The sequence below is a fragment of the Sceloporus occidentalis genome, unplaced genomic scaffold, assembly GCF_023333645.1.
Source record: "Sceloporus occidentalis isolate IW3139 unplaced genomic scaffold, rSceOcc1.0.p SCAF_6, whole genome shotgun sequence".
NCBI classification, from domain to species: Eukaryota; Metazoa; Chordata; class Lepidosauria; order Squamata; family Phrynosomatidae; genus Sceloporus; species Sceloporus occidentalis.
This window is the reverse complement of record NW_028316986.1, coordinates 110,234,835-110,258,449: the sequence shown is the minus strand read 5'-3', so window position 1 is coordinate 110,258,449 and position 23,615 is coordinate 110,234,835. Positions and strand designations below refer to the sequence as shown.

General features: G+C 38.8%; 1 protein-coding gene across 2 annotated transcripts in view; it reads left to right on the top strand.

The window, feature by feature from the left end:
* Window positions 1-23,615, top strand: part of GRIK2 (glutamate ionotropic receptor kainate type subunit 2) — a 655,273-nt gene that overhangs the window by 579,883 nt on the left and 51,775 nt on the right. For both annotated transcript variants that reach the window (XM_089530680.1, XM_089530679.1), the window contains exon 14: window positions 23,034-23,259. In XM_089530680.1, the coding sequence (XP_089386806.1) occupies window positions 23,034-23,259 (226 nt within the window). The remainder of the gene's footprint in view (window positions 1-23,033; window positions 23,260-23,615) is intronic.

Here is a 23,615-nt window from a genome sequence, read left to right as displayed (position 1 = left end):
CTCAAAGAGATATTGAGATATTTTTAGAAATGTGCACTTTGAGAGAAAATAAGCTTAGTGGAGCATGTCTAACTATGCATTTAAATGTAATTTCTCTGCCAACTTTTCTTTTTTCTAATGAAAAAGTCTCAGATTGATGTGGAAACAAAGCAGACTTAAAAGTGAATATATTCAAAAATGGCAGGGACTGGAAATAGAAGCTGGGATCTGTTGGTGCACTGCACTGGCATCACTGCAGCTGAACACCTGATTGTGGCAAGAAGCAAAAAGAAAAGAAAAGAAAAGCCAGCTGTTGCAGTGGCTGTGAAAGGAGAAGGGAAGTGAGAAATGGGCCGCTCAGAGCCAGACAGTTTTGTCTACCTTTCCCCCCACTCCTACATGACCCTAGGAGATGTGCAACTTCTGCCTGAACATCTGTTTCTGAGTTTTGAACATTTTAGATTAGCACCTGCTACAATAAATCTAGAGTATAAGGAAATCTGAGACATTGGTGTGGGAGAGATGTGTGTCTGTTGTTACTGTTCTTGGCTGTAATCTTATTGTGTAATTAGGAATCTGTAAGTATTAGTTACACATTCATGGCTGCTTTATATTCACAGTCCATACATATCCCCTGATTGAGGGGATACATAGGGACTGTGAAAGTCCTCCAGTGCTCACTAACCATTCAGCAGCCACCACAATTGATTGTCTATTTTTTTGTCAACCAGAAAGTGGCAGACTGGTGTTCTTAACATGCACACACACACACGAGCAATCTCTGTTGCAAGGGGAGATTGCGACAGGTGACTTTTTTCTGCCTGTTGCAATGGAGATTGCTCATTCAAAGGGGTTGGAATGTTAGTTAGGTACTTTCTGACTGACAGAAGAACAGATCCCTGTTGATCACAGTGGCTGCTGAGCAGTAACTGGGGATTGGGCAGTGGGTCTGGAATTCATTACTACGCAATATCTAACTACCAAGATAATATAGCATAGAGAATTCTAGCCATTATAATAATTTATATCCCACCTTTTTCCTAGTTTGTGATTGAAGGTGGCTTACAACAGATAAAAAAACACATAGCTAATATTCAAAAGTTAAAAGATATGAAATTGTATTTTTTAAAAAGGAGCTCAGTGGATGTTATAGTTACAATGACATATTTATAAACTAAGGAAGCAGTATTGAAACAAACAAATAAATAAAAAAAGTGATATAGTGTATTATGGAATCTCGAGGATGATGATTATAGAGGGAAAAAAGGACTGGAAAACCTAGTGGTTATCTGTGTAAAAGATATTTGTATAAGATACAATAAGGTAGTTGGAACATTTGGAAAGTATAGTTTTGTTAAGATATTGAAGGAGGAGGGTATAAATGAGATAGCAAGATATAAGAGAGTATTTAGTTGGATTCTCATAAAGTGGTGGAAGTCATAGATAAGTAGGAATGTGTGTGTTATGAATGAAAGAGTAGAGAAACAGGTTTAGTTTTTAAGAAAAAAGGGAGGAAAGGCAAAGCAATTGACTGACTTACAAACAAGAATACAACAACAAGAAGAAATAATGAAAGCAAAGGCTCAGGTTAAAGAATGAGAAGTTAAAGAAGAAAAGAAAGAGAAAGTAGAGGACCAAGAACTAGTGTCTCTCATAATGTAAATAAGAAGCTCAAATATGACTTTGCCTTGAGGAAAGAAGAGATTGTATTAATCTAAGGCATGTAGTGTGTGTTATGTATTTTTTTTAAAAAAAAACTAATAAAAATATGTCAATAATAATAAAAAAAACAACTACATATTTAAGTGGAAAGGAAGCCACTCCTGTGGTTATTTGTGGTTGTTTGTAGTTGCTTCTTAACCCTTTCAATTGTTCTTAGAAAAATACTTCTTCCATATTGCCTTTTATGTAAAGATGGTGTAGAGGAGAATACAGATGCTCAAGATAAAACTGTTAGATGTACTTCAAAAGATGACCTGTTTGCTAACAACAAGGCACCTTTTCAGATTGCTGTGCTAGACACATTGTACACCTTTGATAAGAATGATGAAATAGCTGTCAATCCTGTTTTACTGATTAAGGCAGCAACTTTACACCTATGTTTCTGGAGTAACCAGCTTTGAATTCAGTGGGTTTTACTTTAAAGAAAAAAATGTAGGGTTGCACTGTTAGGTCAGGTTTTTTTAGTGGCCAAGATTCTATCATCACAAATGCAATTGTTTTTGTCTGTTATTAATTGATGTTCTAATATACTTGACCACTCATTTTCAGAAAGTAAATAATTCTGAACTAAAATCTCATTTTTATGTTCTCCATTGAAGGCTTTGCAAAGAAAATTTATATGTCTAACAAAGAAGATAGGTGGAAGGAACTAATCATGTAAAACATTTTCATTAATATGAGGTTTGCCCAGTTATGGTGAAGACATTTTATGTGTCTTTAGGCATTTTAGTTGTTATACTATTGTATAAGTAACCTAGCAATCGTGATTGCATTGCATTTTTCTAAGAAGAGATAGAGGGGGGAAATTTCATGATTATTATTATTATTATATATTCTGAAATATATTTGTGAAAAAAATCTTAGAATTCTTCCATTAAAATTATGAAGATATGAGGGAAAGTAACTTGAATTTGGATCCTCTCATTGCTTGATTGAGTGCATTTCAAACCACAGCAGGGCAGAGGCATTTCTAGTCAACCTCTGCAACCATTAACATCAAATCTTGCATGTGCAGCTTCCCAGACAATATGTAGCCTTATCCAAACCTTAAGCCTGGGATTTTAAGGCAATTTCCCAGCTATCATATGTAGGAAAGCATTCTCTGAAACTAGTATATTCAGACTTATTTTCCAGCCCAAGCACCTCAGTGTGAAACAAAACATTGTAAGAATTGTCTCTGCCATATGGGGTGAGAGTTGATTTCAGACCTAATAATGGAGGCTAAGTGTTCTCATGCCGAGTCTTAAATTATAATTTGTATCTGACAGCAGGCAGAACAGGCAGAGGTAAAAATTTCACATGCTTTTTCTGAAGCAGTTTCGAAACCAAGAATTCTTCAAAGGCAGGTGACATTGTGTAGTTGATGGTAGTAAAACAAAAGACCTATGCCAGTACACAGAACCAGCTCCCTTGGTTAACCTTTCTTGTGTCATTTCTGTTGGTGACCAATATAGCAATAATCTAACAAATGACCAGTTTATATTGCCTAAAGATTTGTAAGGAAAAATTAGCAAGGACTTTAGAGTTTACAAACTTGGAATACTCACTTTATTCTTTCTTTTTCCTTTTTTTCCTTTTTGAGATGTGCATTATGACCCCAACATATTGTCTTTCTTGTCATTTCTCTGCTTCATTGAATCCAGATTTTCTTCTCCTGTGACCATATAGCAGTCCTCTGTATGTGTGGCTTCATGTCACCTGTCTACTTATAGTGATCCCATGAATTTCATAGGGTTTTCTTAGGGAAGAATGCTTAGAGGTGTTTTTGCCTGTTCCTTTCTCTGAAGTATACCCTACAGCAGCTGCTATTTGTTGGCAGTTTCTCATCCAAATATTAACCAGAGCTGACACTACTTTGTTACCAAGATCAGAAGGAATCTGATGCCTTTAGGGTATTTAGGCCTCATGACAGTTCTCTAACCTTTCATTCCTGAGATGAGCGTGAAGGAAATGAATATGAGAGAATTCTGTCACCATCGCTTGGCTAAACTTTCTTGACTATCATATACAAGGTGGAAGGTGGATTGGAGGAAGCATGTGCAAGGCAGGACATCCATCTTTCATGTCGATCTCTGCCTATCATTTCCTCTAAGCAAGACATATTGGAGGATAAGTCCAGGTCACATCTCACAATACTTTCTTCAGATGCCAATACATGACTTCTGTAAGCACATTTTTTGATATCTAAATTGCAACATAACTACAAGAAACATGCTGCACAGCAGTGTATTGAATGAAATTGCAGTACAAAACTTTTTCAAATACATTTCTGAACTGGCATCTTGGGAAACTCTCTTGTTATGTATCCTTAGTTGCAAACTTTCCTGTTCTGGGAAGACAGGTATCCCTTAAGATCATCATGTGAAAAGTTTCCCCAAGTTGGTGGGGTAATCTAGAATTAAGTGTCAGTTTATTAATGTTATCTTGTATTTATTTGTATCTCTTTTGAATGCTTAATCTAATTATCTCTGGTTGCCCAAAGCCAACCCCACCCTCTCTCTTTTTTAAAAGAACAATTTAAAAGAACAGTGGAATTTATTTCGCCCAGTATTGCATTTTTCATTCCATGTAGCACCATTCTTGGCAGAATACCTTTCCCACCTTTCTTCATTTGTGCTCTATGGACCATGAAAACTGCCATTACAAAGGGAGAGAACACTGCGTGAACTGTGTTTTTTTATCAATTTTGTGCTGACACAACAGAATCAGATGGTTCACTTAAAGCTTTACAGGCCTCAGCAGTTCTGACTTTAAAAAAACACATGAGGGAGGTCATGGAATGGATGAGGCCAGAGAGATAAAATAAAAGGCTATCTTTCATCTTTGATTCCTTTCCCTGAGAACTGAAGGCAAACTACACTTCTGTAGTTATAAAGTGGCAGGAAAATCAAATTCAGAGCAGAGTGTTAGTTTTAGCTGTTCTTTTTCCTACCTACATTTTTCCAATTAACCAAAAATAAGCTTCTTTAAAAGCATTACTAATGGGCTGGAATTTATCCTACATTGCCTACATGATCTCCCATATGATTTACCAATTAGATTTGCATCTCCATCCAACAAATTAATGTTTTGAATGGTAAGTGTCAGTATAGCTTCACACAATGTGATGCCAGGATTGCAGGCAGAAATACAAGTGCAGATGTTTAGTATCCTTATATAGTTTAATTGTTCATAATGAAAACAGAGTGTAATGTAGCATTTCTGAAAAAGTGTTTGATCTTTTGAGTGTATGCTTTTTAATATTTCATATCTGCCTTTATGATGTTAAAGTACAGGATATAAAGGGGGGGGGGAGGCTTTACTGGATCTGGCCAAACATCCTTTTTTGGTCCAGCAGATATTTCTTACAGTAACCATGGGAAGCCTACGAGCTAGACTTAGGATGGATTAAAACTGTAGAAATAATGGAGTTGGACACCAGTTTAAGTGATGTAGCTCCATATTGTGAAATCCTGAGATTTGGAGTTTTACAAGGTGTTTAGAAATTACCAGGTACAGATGACATTTCAATCCAACTACTGCAATCCACAGATAGAATCAACTCTAATCCTAACCAACATATGCCAACAGATATGAAATGGAACTATTCCTTGGAACCATTCCTTGGAGGCAATGATGACTGAACTGAGGCTGTCATACTTTAATAAATAATAAATAAAACTTTAATTTATATCCCGCTTTTTGTTTCCACAATCAAAGCAGGGTACAACCTTTAAAAAATACAATATATACAATTCCCCCCTTAAAAAGGATTAAACAATTTCATCTATTAAAATTACAGACAATAAAAATCTAAAAACAATACTACAATAATAAAATAATGGTGGGCAGAGTCTGTGCTTGTGTATGACTGTGGGGGGAGCGGTACATGGCCGGGATCTATTCCAGAAAGGCCTGCCGAAAGAGATCCATCTTGACAGCTTTCCTGAAACTCTCAAGGTTGGCAATTTGATGGATCTCATCTGGCAGGCGATTCCATAAAGTGGGAGCGATCGCGGAAAAAGTCCTCTGGGAGGTCGCAGTCAATCTGGTCTTTGTGGACTGCAACAAATTCCTCCCAGAGGATCTGAGGGTACGGGACAGATTGTACGGAAGGAGGCGATCCCTTAAGTAGGTTGGGCCCAAGCCATGGAGGGCTTTAAAGGTAACTACCAACACCTTGTACTGTGCCCGGAAATGAATAGGCAGCCAGTGGAGTGATTTCAATATTGGTGTAATATGGTCACTCCTAGTTGTTCCTGTAATCAATCTGGCTGCCATATTCTGCACCAGTTGAAGTTTCCGAACTAGGCACAAGGGTAGCCCCATGTAGAGCGCATTGCAAAAATCAAGTTTTGAGGTTACCAGCGCATGTACTACAGTTTTGAGGTCACCCCATTCCAGGAAAGGGAGCAGCTGACGTATCAGCCAGAACTGATAACAGGCACTCTTGACCATCGCATTCACCTGATTCCTCATCTGAAGTGACGAATCAAGAAGCACCCTAAGCTGCGAACACAGTCCTTTGAGGGGAGCATGAACCCTCTAGGACTGGAGGTGGCGGCCTGATACCTGGTTTGGGGGCCCCTACTGTAAGTACTTCTGTTTTGTCTGGATTCAGCTTGAGCTTGTTTTCCCTCATCCAGTCCATTACTGCTGCAAGACATTGACTGAGGGGAGAAATGCCATCTGTCGTCATTGCTGATGACCGAGACATGTATATTTGGGTGTCATCAGCATACTGATAACACCCTGCTCATGTCTATGGATGATTTCTCCCAGCCGCTTCATATAGATGTTGAATAACATCGTGGACAGGATGGCGCCCTGAAGGACACCACAATTCAGCTCTGTTTTTGAAGAGCAACTGTCCTCGAGCATCACCCTCTGGAATCTACCTGAGAGGAAGGAACAGAACCACTGCAAAGCAGTGCCTCCAATTCCTAGCTCTCTCAGGCATTCCAAGAGGATGTTGTGGTCTATTGTGTCAAATGCTGCTGAGAGGTCTAATAGTACCAACAGGCACACACTTCCTCTGTTGATGCTTAGACGAAGGTCATCAGTTAAGGCGACCATGGCAGTCTCCACCCCATATCCTGTCCTGAAGCCAGTTTGAAATGGATCTAGAAAATCGGCTTCATCCAAGACCACTTGGAGCTGAAGAGCGACAGCCCTCTCGATCACCTTACTCAAGAATGGCAGATGGGAAACAGACCTATAATTTTTCATGTCCAGGGGGTCCAGGGAAGGTTTTTTCAGAAGCGGTCTAACAACCACTTCCTTTAAGGCAGATGGTACACAACCTTCCCTAAGGGATGCATTGATGACATGTCTAAGAAATGCCATCAAGGCATCACCTCCCTGGATGGCCAGCCATGATGGGCAGGGGTCGAGAGGGCATGTCGTCTTCCTCACCTTTCCAAGGATCTTGTCCACGTCATCAGTATTCACAAGCTCAAATTGATCCAGTCTAGTCGCATAAACAGATTGACTGGACACCTCATCAGTTGATTTTGCCCCAACATTGGCATCCAGGTGGGCTCTTATCTGAGAGATTTTATCTGCAAAGTAGTTGTTAAATGCATCACAGCAGACTGTTGTCGGGTTAAGTAGTGGGTTCTGGGTAGATGGCATCACCGTCAGTTCCCTCACCACCTTAAACAGTTCTGCCGGACGAGACTTTGCAGATGCAATGCGAGCAGACGAGAAGGATCTCCTCATTGCTTTTATTGCCTCTCTATAGGAATTAAGAAATTTCTTATGACTAGTTCTGTCAGCTAAGAGCCCAGTTGAGCGCCATTTGCACTCTAGTCGTTGTCCCACCCACTTCACATTCTTCAGCTCTCTGGTATACCAGAGCTTTCAATTCAAAGCAGGTGGGAAAGGACACTTGGGAGCGATTGTGTCAATAGCCCCAACAAGATCGGTGTTCCATGTGTTCACCAGAGCTTCGACAGAATCACCGGCTTTATCAACCAACAAACCCTCTAGGACTTTCTGGAATCCAATTGGTTCCATTAGCCTTCGAGGGCGGACCATTCTAATAGGTCCTCCACCCCCGGGGAGACAGACAGTGGCTCTTAGTTCAGCCCTGACCAGGAAATGATCTGTCCATGACAGTGCAGAGGTATTAACTACCTCTGGCCACAAATATTCCTGTTCCGTACTGAAGACCGCATCGAGAGTATAACCCACAGAATGTGTTGGCCCGGTAACCAATTGGGAGAGGCCCATGGCTGTCATGGCTTCCATGAACTCCTGAGCCGCACCTGTTAAACTGATCTCAAATGGGATGTTGAAGTCGCCCAGAACTAAAAGCCTAGGCGACTCCAACAACAACTCCAAGACCAGCTGTATCAGCTCGGATAGGGAGTCTGTTAAGCAACGGGGCGGATGGTATACCAACAGAATCCCTATACTATCCCTGGTCTTCAGGCGCAGGTACATACACTCGAAACGGTCCATCTTCTGGACAGGTATCCTGGTCAAGGTGAGATTTTCTCTATAAACGAGAGCCACCCCGCCTCCTTGCCCACTTTCCCTTACTTGCTCAGTGACAGAGTACCCAGTTTTAGTCACATCATGAGAAGGCATGGATCATTAGAAAAGACAATAATGCTAAGACAGGTAGATGGAAGTAGAAAGAAAGGAAAACCACATGCTAGACGGATGAACTCATTTAAGGTGGTCACGGGTATAAATCTGAAAGAACTTAGAAAAATATTGGAGGCTAGGGAGTCTTGGAAATGTCTGATCCACAGGATCACCATGAGTCAAGATCAAGTCGAGGATGGCTAAAACCATCAAAGATCTTTAGCCTTCTCTGCCAAAAGGGGCTAGTGTCTCACAAAATGACAAATCCTGGGATTCTGTAGGATGTAGACGTGGAAGTTAAAGTGATGTCAAACTGCATTATTTCTAAAGCTTACATGCACTCATAGTTCCTCAGCAACAGCTACTCAGAAGTATACTGCCTCAGATGCTTCTGGTAGCTTAGAGCCATCATAATTTGTAGTTACCAATAGTCTTATCTTGCATGTATTTGTCTAATCCATTCTTAATGCTTTCCAGGTTCATGTGTTAAGAGGAGTGCACTGATTTTACTGGTCTTGACGGTGCGGGGGGGGCTCTTTATATGTCTGCAGGGCCTTTCTGGCTGAAGATTGTAAAAATAGACACTTGACCAAAGTGACTCCAAGTAAAACAGAGCTAGAAAGACAAGCTAATTTTGCATCAAAAGCAATTATTTCCTTATTAAAAATACAGAAAAAGATAGCAGCAGAAACCAACAGAACAATATATATTAAAAAAATTTCAAAGTAAAAGAGAAGAAATACTGCATGGAAGTGAAGAGCTCTTCTCCTAACCAATCTAAGAAGATTTTCACACCAGCTCAGAAGTGCTGGTAAAATGTTGCTGGATCATTGAGGAAGTGCGCTTATGTGAAAGCCTGATGCACTTCCTCAACGTCAGGGAATCGTCAGCTCTCCTCTAGCATCAGTGAATTGTTCGGGGAGAGGGAATTTCCTCTGAATGGAAACTGCATTCAGAGGAAATTGCCTCTCCATGAAAAATTCACTGATGCTAGAGGGGGGCCGATGATTCCCTGACATTGAGGAAGTGCGCCAGGCTTTCACACATGCACACTTCCTCAACAATCTAACAATGTTTTACCAATGCTTCTGAGCTGGTGTGAAAATCTTATGTGACAGCATGAGCTAAGCTTAAAGTGCTACAGGGTAAAACACACACATAGATTTTCTCACCCTCCAACATGAAGGTAAGAGGGTGAGGATCAGAGCAGTGGAAGTCAGGTAGGTAGGTCTAAGAGAAGGGAAGGTCAGAGAGAGGGTTTCAAGAAAGGGATTCTTCTGTGGATCTCAGTTTTTAAGGTCTTTCTAACTTGGGGGCTGGTCTACCAAGAGTGAAGGAACACTTTTAGGTGGGACAAAACATGACTTAAAGTTGTGCTTACAAAAGGGCAGAGCTGAATCTGCCCTTCAGTTTCTGTTAATAGCTTTTAAGTGTCTTAGCAGGGTCACACAAGGGAGTTGCATACACCAGACAAAAAAAAGCCAATATTTACCCTCATAAAAATCCAGAAATGTTGATGAACCTCTCTAAAGGCCATAGGATACTTCTTAATGGTGTGCATGTGTGTGTGTGTGTACCAGTCTGGGCCAGTTTGGCAGGTCTCCCTTCCATGGAAGTTAACAAGAGAGTTAAGCTGCCATGAATCCCCTTCCGGGAAAAAGGAGAGATATAAATCCATGAAATAAATGTGAAATAAATAAATTAAGCCATGATTGCTCTCCGTCAATGCAATCATTTTCTTGTCAGGAGGAGGGGAGAAAATTGGAGTTTAGATGAAGCCTTGTTCCCCCCCCCCCCCCAAGATTCACAAATGGTCACCCTGCACTGGATGTCACCAAACTTGATGATGCCACTGATGGGTATGAATACCACAATTGACATTTCCTGTTCAGGCTTACTGTATGGAGAAAGGGCACAGCTATAAATAAATAAAATTCACTGATACTTATCCTTAAAATATTCGTATCATCTGTAAAGTAATACCTGTCTTCACATTTTAGAAAGTTTCCCCGAGGGAGAAGATAGTTTCCCTGAGCATTTGAATTCATTTTAAGAGCTAAGCCATTTTTACAGGGCTGGTAGATAAATTATAAACAGTGCATGTTGCAAACATATATAAGTAAAGTAGCTGGGCACTTGGTTTGCTTGTTTTTTTGTTTTTTTGTTTTTGTTCTTAGGGGGTTTTTTAGAAGTTGATTTGGGGTGCTGTAATTAAGATGGGGAAAGTGAAGGTTGGGGGTCACTTGATTTTCTGCTCTATATGTCCTCTTCCACAGAAGCTTTCTAAAAACCTAGCAGGAATTTGGATGTGTTCTTTCCCTCTGAAATCTTATTTGTGAACTCTGTGGAGTAAAACTCACTCTGGAGACAATTTGGAATGAGAATATAGCAAAACAGGACACTATCTTAAATAGCAGCAAACCATTGTTCCATGTAGCCCAGTCTTGTCAATACTGATTGGCAATTTTTTTTAAAGAGTTTCACACAGGATTCTTTCTTAGACCTACCTGGAGATCCCATGCATTTCCTGGTGGTATTTGTGGTCCTCAGTCCTGCTGAATGTCCAATATTAGAGGATATAGGAATTTTCAGGGTGATATGATGATCAGTATTATGCGTTTAGTGGAAATCACTGAACTAAATAAATCAGTACTGAAAATCCTCTGAGATCTCAATTTTTAATTATCATATGTTTCCTGAAAGCAATTTATTTTTAAACTAGTCTTTAACCTCCATATCATTTTTAAAGAAGCATAAAAGAAATATAGTGTTCTTCTTAACAAAGAAGGGAAGAATTACTGTATTTTCATCAAGTTTGTGGATCATACTGTATGAAATCTTTTCTACAGTCTGTAACTCATCTGAGGATCAGATGAGGAATCCAGTTAAAGTTGGGTGTATCTCAGATTGCAGGTTGTGTATTGTGGGAAAGTGATGTATGAACATTTAGAAAGCAGCTTTGAAGGGAGGGGGGAAAACCTGTTTTGCCCGAAATGACAAACGAGAACACTTTTTCTCAGTCTGCAAGTCACCAATCATTCCTGTCCTTGCTTTTAGATTTTATTTTAAAAATGAACATGCCAAGGAGAAACTCAGTTCTAAACGTATTTAGTGGGTTGTTACTTTTTTCAAATTTTAAGAAGACTGAATATGTTACCATTTTAATTTCCTGCAGAGAAGCTTCCAACTTTAGTTTACAGTGCAATGGAATTTTTTTTTGCAGCTGTAAAATTACAGTATACAACATTCTGCTTCAAAACAACAACAAAAGTAAACAGATATATATTCATTGGTCCTGTATCCACTGGGTTGTAAGCATCAGAGTGGTGTGTAATGTAAAGGAAAGCTGATATCTCTTACCAACCTATTCTTTGATAGTATCACATCACTTGGACATTCTAAAACTGCTGACAGAAGAGAATCACTGAGACCCTTAATCATACCTGTGGCTAAACTGCAGGCACCATAATTTCAAGTAGAAGGGAACCCTCCAAGGAATCAGAAGTTGTCTCATCACTACTTTTATGCCTCCCTGTCAGTGCTAAATTGAAAGTCATTAGCCAAAGTCATCACACAGTCACTAACAGTATTGCTGGGCAGACATCCTGTAAGAGTTAATGGTCACTGATTCTGGTTTTATTCTCTAGCATGTAAACCTACCACCTGATCCTTATATTAGTATGCCTATGAAAGGTTACAGAAGGGAAGCATTACATGGAAAGGCTTTCTAATATCTGCTATTAGATATTAGATCTAATAGCAGCTTAATCTGCTAGAGATATTCTTCTTTGCTAATTTTCTTCATGAAAGAATCAGCAAGTAATTTTACCATTTTTCTTCCTGTTGCAAAAAGGTTTGCAGTTTAGGTCTCATTCTGCACAAAATTCACATGTGATATTTTTTGCATAGAAAACAGCATTTTCTTTTCAGGATAGTATTCTTTCCTCTCCAAAAAATAAAGAAAAAAGAAAAGAAAAGAAAAAGTCATATGCTAATTTTGTACACAATAAGTCCTGAACTGCAATGATTCTTTTCCATCAGTATTTTCCTCAATTCTCCCAGTTCGTGAGAGACATATTTTTCCATCGTTATTATAATATTTTCAATAATTTCTGTCCCTATTACCTACTTTATTCCTCATATATGTTTTCAAGCCTCCCCCTCACTGTTAATATCAGCAACCACTTTAAAAACCTTAACACAAATTTTTAATAAACTTTATTTCATAAAAAATTACAATATACAATATTAAAAAAAGAAAAAGAGAAAAAAGAAACAATAACATTCACATTTAGACAGCTTCAGTCGGTGAAGGCAATACATCTAATGACAATACATATGCATATAACATCCATACATACATTGACATACCCGCCACTCCCCTACATTGACCACCACCCACACTTTCACCAGTAACGACTATGAACAAATCAAACCTATCTTGCTTAAAACCTTAACACAAGTTTAGATGAGACAACACTTAGCATGTCAGAGACTGCATAATCGGAAAAAAAGTGTCTTCTCTCAGCTGAAGTGGGCATGATTTCTGTTTTCTCATGTGAAGTTTTATTTTGTAATATTTTACTTTGCTTCATGCTTGAAGTACAAACATCACCAGTTCAGTCATTCCTGTTTTCTATGATAAACTGTATTGTATTTTATCAATCTGGGCAGTTTCCTTCTTTCAGTCTTTAACTTTTGCCCTTCTCACCTGTAAATCTGATGCTGAAGAATTCAGTGCTAAATTGTTTTCTATCACTATACTTTGTCAAAGTGCGAAGTTGGTCAGAGGGTAGTATGAATGGAAAATATATTTCTGAAATTTCTCTTTATCAGGGAAAGAGACTAGCTTGTCATGTTAAAGCATAGCCATGTAGGTTCCAGCAAGAGTCAATGAAAATTTTGTTTTTATTGAGGTTTCTACAATTTTCACAAAATGTGTGTGCAAATCTACTGTCTTTTCCTTTTGTGGAACAAAGTACAAGCACACAGAAAGCACTGAAGGACTGGCTGATAGGTCAGAAGGACAAAAACCACCCTGTGCATCTAAAAAGCCATGCTACAAGGCAGCTGCTTATTGTGTTTAGCTATGCAGTTTTCACCATTTATGCAATTTGTTCAATTTGCACTGAAAACACTCTTACAAATTAAAACGTGTTCTTGAAGCAGACAGAAAATATGTGAAGTCAAAGGCTTTCACAGCTGGAATCCATAGTTTTTTGTAAGTTTTTTCTGGAAGAGTTTATTCCTGACGTTTCGCCAGAATCTCTCACTGACATCTTCAGAGAATGCTGGCATGGGAGTGAGTGGGATACACACACACACACACACACACACACACACACACACACACACACACACACTGTGTGGCCCTTGCTTGAGAGGAAGTGAGTTACATGTCAATCTATGTGTTGGTCTGTTGTTGGATGGCAGAAAATAACTTGCCCATCTCATGAACACAAAGAAAATTGTGCTTTCTTATTCCCATAGATAAGAATCAGACAAGCAAGTATTTGCATCCCTAGAAAGCAGACCCAGATCTAATGATCTGAAGTAAGGATGCTTTTAATACCTAGCTATCTGATAATCACAGTAACAAAATTTCTCTCAGTTGATGTCAATAAATTATGGCAATGAAATGAAGAAGTGATTGAAGTGGGTTTTGTGTCTGGAAGGACTGAGAGCTCAGTTCATTCCTGGCATTCCAAACAACTTCCTGGGCTCTGAATTATTTGATTCTAAATGAATACATGTTGCACTAGGCCATGGTTGATGAATCTCATGTTTCTACTTAAAACTAAAGTAGATCCTGAAAACTGGAAATTGCCCTTTGCTGCCATGTACAACATTTATTGTCATGGTGCGTGTACATGATTTTTGTCCATTTTTACTATGCATAGGTATAACAAAACATTTTAAAAGATACTGTTTTCCATCTTCTTCCTTCCCATATGCCCATAGTTATGGGACAATGCAATGCCTTCATTACAATTTCATTCATGATCTCTGACACATAGTTATCTTTGAATGATCTTTAATTTATGAGTGTTGAATAAGCCATAAAGCAGTCTCTCCTCTAGATGTCATTGTGATATCTTCTATCTTGAAGCACCAGGTAGCTGAACTCTTTGATTTCCTTAACCTCTAATTATCTTGCTAGTCAGGATGGGCTTCAGGGCTTCAGAGTCATTGCTGTCTCCTCTCTTCCATGTGAAATGTCAAAATCATAACTATCTCACTGTAAAATGCTGCATTATCTTGTGGCTTACAATGGCAAAACAAGCTTAATAAATTTCTGATAGAACAGGTTATTTCTAATAAGATGAGATCCAAGGCCAAATAGAAGAACACCTTTCATCAAAGGAGTATATAGATCAATTCATTAGCTTCCCTAGAAGTATGGAGGACAGAAATGCAATGCAAATTGTCATATGTAGCTGCATAGGTGGCAATGACATTAGTGTCATAATGTCCAGAAAGTCTTCTTCTGATTTATTATTTGTGCTGTAAATAGTGAGATGGAGTGAGGAGAAGGGCTCTTGGCAACTACAGTTGTTTTATATGAGTCTGTCCTCCAAGTTACAAATTGTTGGATAGAATGTTTTTTTTTTTTCAAAAATATGATAAATACGTGATATGGGATCAGATGTCATAGGAATATGTGATACATTTTCAATTGCTTCTCTATCAAGATAAAGAGAGAAACAGTGAATAGAACTGGCAGACTTCACTACTGCTAGTAACCCATCTACTCTGTATGAACAAGGAAATGATGTACCTGTCAGAATATGAATGTTGCTGTTCTTCAGTGGTTCCCAACCTTTTATCCTCCAAATGATTTAGACTCCCACTACCATAATTCCTTACTGTTGACCAAGTTGGCTGGGCTTTTGGGAGCTGAAGTTCAAAAGAAATGGAGGGTCAAAGGTTTGGAATCATTTCTGTAGCTGAACTCTGGGAAGTCGCTGGCTTGTACTTTAGAACCATAATGCACACCTTGTATTTATGTTAACCATTACAAGCTGCCAGGAAACGGCATCACCCATAGAACTCTCAGCTCTTCAGGATGCCAAGATAGGTATTGTGCCATCCTAGACCTTGTAGCAATGCATCCTAGAAAAGGCAAGTTGTGCCAAAGGAGCTTGAAGCATGGGCCTTTGGAAACAGTCCCAACGTGTAAGGAAAGGAAGTGGGATGAGAACAGAATGGGGCTATTACATGTTTTATGGCACACAGGAATGCCGCCAATGCCACCGGAAGTGCCTGTTCTATTCCACATTCATCCCAGAGAGGGCAATTTTCAGGAACACTTCAGAGCAGTTCCTGAAAATTGCCCTCTCTGGGATGGATGTGGAATGGAATGGGCACTTCCGGTGTCATTGGCGGTGTTCCTGCATGCAATAAAACAGGTGATAGTCCCATTCCGTTCCCATCCCACCCCCTTTCATTACACACTGGGACATTCCCAAAGGCCCATGTGATAAGCTTCAAAGTGACAGAATGTTAATTATCTTGTGTCCCTGCTGCCTGATTCTTACTTCCTTTCTTTCCATGGAGAACAAGAAAATGAAGAGTGGGCATCAGTGGAAAAACTCTGTCCTGTCTATTGGGATAAATAATTCTTAGTAATCTAGGGATGCAAATCTTTTGCCCTTGTATACAAGGATGAATAATTTTAAAAGTTTTGTTTCTACTAAGAGAGATCATGAGACTTAATGTGAACTGCAACTTTTCACACTTCAGGACTTTTTCTTAGTAATAAAAAAATGCAATATACCCTTGCATGCGCACGCATGCACACGCACACACACACATCAACCCTTGGTTTATATGCCCCTAAAGCCACTATTTCCATTATATAACCATCTCAACTACTCAGCTACTTGTGAATGAAAGGCTGTGGGAAGCTGTAAGCATGCATTTTAAAGTACATTCTCAATGTAAAATGTAGATCACCTCTCCTTGTTAAAATTATATTATGATTTTTCTGGGGTTTTTTAATGCAACTTGTTATAGATCATCATTTCCTGTGCTCAGAGAAAGGTGGGATGCAAATTAAATAAATAGATAGACAAATAAAAATAATCTCCCATTAGTTTTGTATACCAAAGCTTTCACACAACACTATAAAGCTGTCAGAGTGGAAGGCATTGGCCTCTGAGTGATGCCATAATTGCTGGAACTCTGGGAACCCAAATGTCATGGTGCACCCTAGGCTATGTCTATGATGCCTATGATGCCTATGATAGGGGGCTAAGCTGAGTATAATTTTGGCCCCAGGACTACTAATCTATCTCTTCAAACCATATTCAAATTATATTGAAATCATGGTAAGGATATGTCTGCCCAGGGACTGCAGGTGGTATTTCAGGCTTCAAATACAAAGAAACGAACTTAAACAAACAAACAAACAAATAAATTTAATAAAATTCAATAAAATAAATTCAATAACTCGATGCATTTTCAAAATGAAATACTTACCACATGCATATTTCCAACATCTTTATAGTATACGTGTAATGTTTCAGGTATGTAAGTTTCAGGGTCTTTCAACTGTGGTTCTGAGAAACAAAGAAGCATAATTACTTTTTATAAAAATTATATAACACTGGAAATCATTCACTGAATGAGGGCCAGAAATTAAACATTTAAAAAGAAATATGACTGCTGAATGGAAATTTATTGATATTGTAGACTGCAGCCTGACCATCTTCCTAGTAGTTTCTTAATTGTTACCACTCAGATATTAGGCACACTATAAATACTTAAATTGGTCTGTTCTAAAAAAATCATGGTGATGCTGAAAAACATAATTAATGCATCCCTTAGGGAAGGCTCCCTGCCTCCCTGTCTCAAGGAGGCAGTAGTTAGACCACTCTTAATAAAGCCCTCCCTGGACCCCCTGGATAGAAATAACTACAGACCAGTCTCACTACTACCATTTTTGAGCAAGGTGATCGAGAGAGCAGTTGCCAATCAACTACAAGCAGTCTTGGAGGAAACGGATTTTCTAGATCCATTTCAAACCGGATTCAGGATGGGATACGGAGTTGAGACTGCCATGGTTGCCTTAGTCAATGATCTCCATCTGGGCATCGACAGAGGAAGTGTGACCCTGCTGGTGCTCTTGGACCTCTCAGCAGCCTTTGATATCATTGACCATGGTATCATTCTGGAACGCCTGAGGGAGTTGGGTATTGGAGGCACTGCATTGCAGTGGTTCCGGTCCTACCTCTCGGGGAGGTTCCAGATGGTGTCGCTTGGGGACAGTTGTTTGACCAAGAGGGAGCTCAAATCAGGCGTCCCTCAAGGCACGATTCTGTCCCCAATGCTGTTTAACATTTACATGAAGCCGCTGGGTGAGATCATCCGGAGACATGGGGCGGGGTGTTATCAGTACGCTGATGACACCCAAATATATTTCTCTATGTCTCGGACTGAAGCAGTGACTAAGGATGGCATCTCTCCTCTGAATGCCTATCTTGGGGCAGTAATGGACTGGATGAGGGAAAACCGACTCAAGCTGAATCCAGGTAAGACGGAGGTACTCGCTATAGGAACCCCAAATCCAGGAATGGAGTTGTGTCAGCCAGTTCTGGATGGGGTCACACTTCCCCTGAAGGATTCTGTTTGCAGCTTGGGGGTGCTTCTTGACTCCTCGCTCCAACTGACAGCTCAGGTGGATGTGACAGTCAAGAGTGTCTGCTATCAGCTTCGTCTGATACGCCAACTGCGCCCCTTCCTGGAGCCCAGGGACCTGGAAACAGTAGTACATGCACTGGTAACCTCTCGATTGGACTTCTGTAATGCGCTCTACTTGGGGCTACCCTCGTGCCAAGTTCGGAAACTTCAGCTGGTACAAAATATGGCAAAATATGGCAGCCAGATTGATCACGGGAACTTCTATATAACACCGGTCTTGAAGTCCCTGCACTGGCTGCCTATTAGTTTCCGGGCAAAGTACAAGGTGTTGGTGATTACCTTTAAAGCCCTACATGGCTTGGGCCCAGAGTACTTGAGGGAACGCCTTCTTCCCTATTGTCCGCCCCGCACACTAAGGTCTTTGGAAGAAATCTACTACAGCCAAAAAAATCTAGGTTAATATCAGTTTCCCAGAGGGCCTTCTCTACTACTGCTCCTAAACTATGGAACAACCTGCCAGAGGAGATCCATCACATTTCCACTCTGACAGCTTTTAAGAAAGCACTCAAGACGGATCTCTTCCGGCAGGCCTTTCCAACTATATTGTCCCCTCATGTGTCTATTCTTCCCCGCCTATATTTCTGCCTTTTTAAAAATGCTTTTAATGTTTTTAATGTTTTTAATACTATTATTGTTTAATTCTGTTTTAGTACTGGGTATGGGGGGGCGGTAGGTCTAAGGTTTGATTTTTAACTCTATTGGAATAGATATATTTTATTGTTGTAACCCGCCCGGATTCTTCGTGTTTGGGTGGGCTATAAATAAATCTTTATTATTGTTGTTGTTGTTGTTGTTGTTATATGTCATTGTCATTTGAAGCTAAAGTAGTTGTATATGCTTTAAGAGAAAAGGGATTAGATGATGATCCAAATTGATATAGAGGTTTTCCATTTATTTGAAAATCTGGCTTTTTTGTCTGTTCTGCAGAATAGAACTGTTTCAATTGCCATATAACATGCTGCATAAAGCTCAAGTGTACATTCATATACAGAAATATGAATGCAAAATACATACAAGCATAATTTGTTTTTAGACCAGAGTACACAAATAAACCCTTGTTTGTACATGATCCCATGCATTATATTTCATTTTCTTTCCTCCACTTTATCATTGAAATACACACAATCAATAGTATAGCATAGTTTGGCACCATTTCTGTGACTTCTTGCAGATGGATATAAAATTCTACTTTTATTACCATTGGGTCCTGGAAATGTTTGAGTGATAGATCTGCAAAAGTCCCCAGGCAAATTGAAATAAGCCTTGAATTGTGTCTCAGCAGGGATACGAAGTTATCCTTATTCAGAATAAATGTTCTTTTTATCCCATATATACCACTAATCCTCCTTCGGGGAAAAGCTACAGATGCCAGTCAACTCAACTTTGGAAGGATCTGCAATGTCAATCTTGTTCTCCATTCTTGTCCCAGAGCTGGAGGAGTAGCTATTTATAAAGTTAACATTAGTGCATGACAGAAAAGGCTTGTCTTCTAATTTTGTTTGTTGCTTTCAGGAATGTTTACTGACAAAGAGCTAATAATACAGCACATGTACAGGTTAGATTCTTTTAAAATGATGAAGAGAACCAAGCACAATATAAAATTTACCCTGTATGACCCTCCATGAGAAGACCTTAGGGCAGACCTGGATGCTATTTTTTTTATCAAGCAGTGTCCATATAATACAATTCTTCATGCTTTTATTGTAGCATGTATTGTGGCTAATCCATTGGTTCTTCCACTTCACAGATAATGTTTCTATTCCAGAACAGCAAGCTAATAGCAAACATGCCATTCTATGCAGTAAAGATGGAACTGCCCTAGCACATATTTCCAATTGTTTTCTCATAGCAAAATCTTAAAAAGTCTTTTTTCTTTTCTACCACTACTTTTTCTAGATCCCTCTTCAGCCTTCTATATGTCTGACCATTCAATTTTCTTTACCTCTCTTCTCTTTCTTAGTTATTTTTCCCCAATTTCATTCTTACCTTTGCACTGCTTCTTCAACATTTTTTAGCCTCTTCATCATTTCAACTTTTGGTAGAATGGGGGATATGGAATGCATGGCCCTCCAGATTCTGTCAGTCTACAGTTCCCATCATCCCTCACAACCACTAGCTAGGGCTTCTAAAATTGGCAGTGCAACAACCAATTTGGAGGCCACACCTCCTAAATCCTTCTTCTCTAACATTATCAGCATCACTTTCTGTTCTTCTTAATGTTGAATCTTCTTCTTTAACATCAAAACTTTGAATAATATTTGATCCCTACCTTTCATTCATACTATTTTCACTACTGTTTCTATGTAATCAATATGGGTTAAAAATCCAAAAGAATCTCTTTTTGTTCTTCCTTTTTAATTTCTTTTGCATGTTTGTCTTAAATACTGTTACTTATCTGATAGCTTCTGCTTGATGTCCATATAATGTATTTCAGTCACTTTTCATTGTTTCCTTTTTTCCCCTTCATGTTTTTAGTTCTAGTTTTTTACACTTGCTCTTTGATATTTCCATGGTCTTTATATCCTACATATACTCAGAAAGCTTATTTTATGGACTGGTATTCATCTTTTATTTTTTTCCCTAGTATTTCTCCCTGCTCTTTGTTGTTTGTGATCCATGGCTTTTTCATTCATTCATATTTTTTTTGGTCTCCCTTTTTCCATATCCAATGAGAGTCATGTTGGTAAAAAAACAAAAGTTTTGCTCTTGACCACTAGAATGTTTTTCCATTCAAAGCAGCTCACACATTAAAAGAATGATACAATGAAAAACATACAAAAAGTAACCATTAAAATAGAATTAAACTTCTATTTTCCTTCTTTTCTTTTTTATTGTTATCTGTAAGTGGACTGTATTTTTGAGGCATACTCATTTTTATTGTGAGTTGTTGTATAGTGGATAATGATTTTAGGATATTTATGAGTTACTGGCATTATGTATAACAATTCCCAGGATGCCTTAAAAACCTGAAATATTTTATGGGTTTCAAAACTGAACAAAAGAATCAAAATTCACTTTAAGATATTTAAGAAATTGTCAGAAACCTTGCACTATGGCTTGAAGCAGACAGGCAAGAAAGAGTGGATTCTGGTCACTGTAGCGGGTGGGGCTGCAGATGACACATGCCCCCAGAGTGGCCAGAAGCTGCTCGGAGACTGTGCCTGGCTGGGGAAAGCCAGAAATAGAAGGAGCGGGGAAAGTCTGTTCTTTACTGGCGACCCATTTGGGACCATGGTGGCAGCCAGCCTCAGGACTGTGGCATCCATTCGCTGCAGTCCTGCATTGATTTGGGGTGGGGGGGACCGGGCCTGTAGCAGCCTGAGGCCGCTCCAAGCTGCTGGTCTATATTACCCTTATGTGTTATATACTCTTATCACAGTAGAGCAAAATAGACACCTGTGCTGGGTCTGAGAACCAATTTTCAGGTCTTCCAGGGATCATGTGGATATATGTATTATCCTATTATTTCTTAGATTGTACGACATAGGCAGCTTTACTCTTATATATTTATTGTTTTATGTACAGCGCTGTGCAAATCTACAGCGCTATATAAATAATAATAATAATAATAATAATAATAATAATAATAATACCTAAAAATGTGAAAAAGCAATAAAAATTAAGGGGTTTGGAAGTCCATTTATGGTTTTCAACATGCATACACACATCATATACACACTTATTTAAAAAGAAAATGGACACTCTTTGGAGTTTATAGAACTAGCAATTCCCTCATCTTAGGGCAGAAAAATGGTAGTTCAGGGAGTCAGAAGGGGTCAATTGGGCATAAAAAGAGCATGTGACTTCAAGGCCACAGTTTGTCTAGCCTGCATTTGTCACAACAAAGAAATCATATAGTGTAAATTATTTTGTCAAACTGTCCTTAAAGGACAGAACAGATACTATCCTGGGTGTCTCCACTCTATTTTTAGAATATAGCATTTTAAGTGTAGCATTTACTGGGGCTGAGATGGGGTTACTGTGGGGATCAGGGTGGAAAATCTTGCAGCAGTCCAGCTATGCATATCTTTATATCTGAATCTAGCCCACTGAATAGCTTGAGGTAACATTTGTTGTCTATTGACAAAAATATAATGAACTCTATCATGGATTCTGTCTGCCAGCTAATTTAGATTAGTTTCAAGAGTTTATCAGGAAGTAATTTAGGGTAGAGGGACTTTCATTTAATTCTTTATCACATTGCAGATAATGTTTGTCATTACAAATTAGTAGGATTCTGTTTGTTTTACTTTTCTTAACTTTCAACACTGTTAGATTGGGTTACACTTTTACTACCATTTTTTTCTGCATTTTAACTGCATCCATCTCCCTGAGATAGTTTCTTATCTGTCACTTTATTTGTCTCAGAGAAAGTTTTGTCAATATACACAAGCCATATATGAAAGTGGAGTCACCACATGATGTGATTTAAAACAACAACAACATGCAGATCTGAGAATGCTATCCTTTGCCTTCTGGGAACTGTAGTCCTTTGTAATGTTGAAAACAATATCATATTTTCATATGAAGAACAACTGTTTTGGAATGGTTAGGATTGAATTTTGCTGTGTGCTCTGAGCTTTTGCAAAGCTCTTATTATCACTAAGGGTTTATGATAACCAGGCTGCTGAAATCCTTTTAAAAACTAGCCAAAACTAAATGTTTTGATTTGTTTCCCCCAGTGATTCCTTGGAATTTTAATTATGTGAGGAAATCTGGAAGGTTGTAAAATAACATTTACTAGGGACCTTTGAATGAAATCTTACTAGTTAAACCAATTTATTCCAGGTTCACTAAATGTACATTTACAGTGCAGCCCTGTGAGCCTTGCTCCAATGAAGAGTTGCCAGCCACAGAAATAAATGCTTCCAGAGTATGGCCACATAGCCCCAAAACCCCACAAAAAACTAAAAATGCTGTCTCTTCCTGCTTTCCTATTCTATGATCCACTGTTTCTGTTAACTCTCTGATCAAACTAATTCTGTTTTGAATGGGAGTACATTTGGTTACATAATCATAGAGATGTTGTCTTATTAATATCGCAATTTCTGTTTCAGAAATCAAAAATTGCCACATACGAAAAAATGTGGGCCTTTATGAATAGCAGGAGACAGTCGGTGCTTGTAAAAAGTAATGAAGAAGGCATCCAGCGTGTACTCACATCCGATTATGCCTTCCTAATGGAGTCAACTACCATCGAGTTTGTTACACAGCGGAACTGTAACCTGACGCAGATTGGAGGCCTGATAGATTCCAAAGGTTATGGTGTTGGAACTCCCATGGGTAAGTTTGCTTTGAATTCATTAAGTGGAGTTGGATTAATCCTCTTCCTCCTCCTCCATATTGCTTATAACAACACTTTGTGCCATTAGCTGTGTTTTATTATTTTTATAGCTATGCTGATTTATATGATTATCAAAGATGATCTATGTGGAGTGCCTCAAAAGGCTTTGATCATGATTATTATGATTATTACTACTTTTTTCCAAGTGAAATATCACAATTTATGCAATTGACACAAAATCTGTGTCTCACAAGTAAGCAGGGAAAGAATATTCAAACATATCTGAAAAATGACCAAAAATGTGTTTTTCATATGTTGACTCCTCGACTGACAGGAACCTTTAGTATTTCCAGCA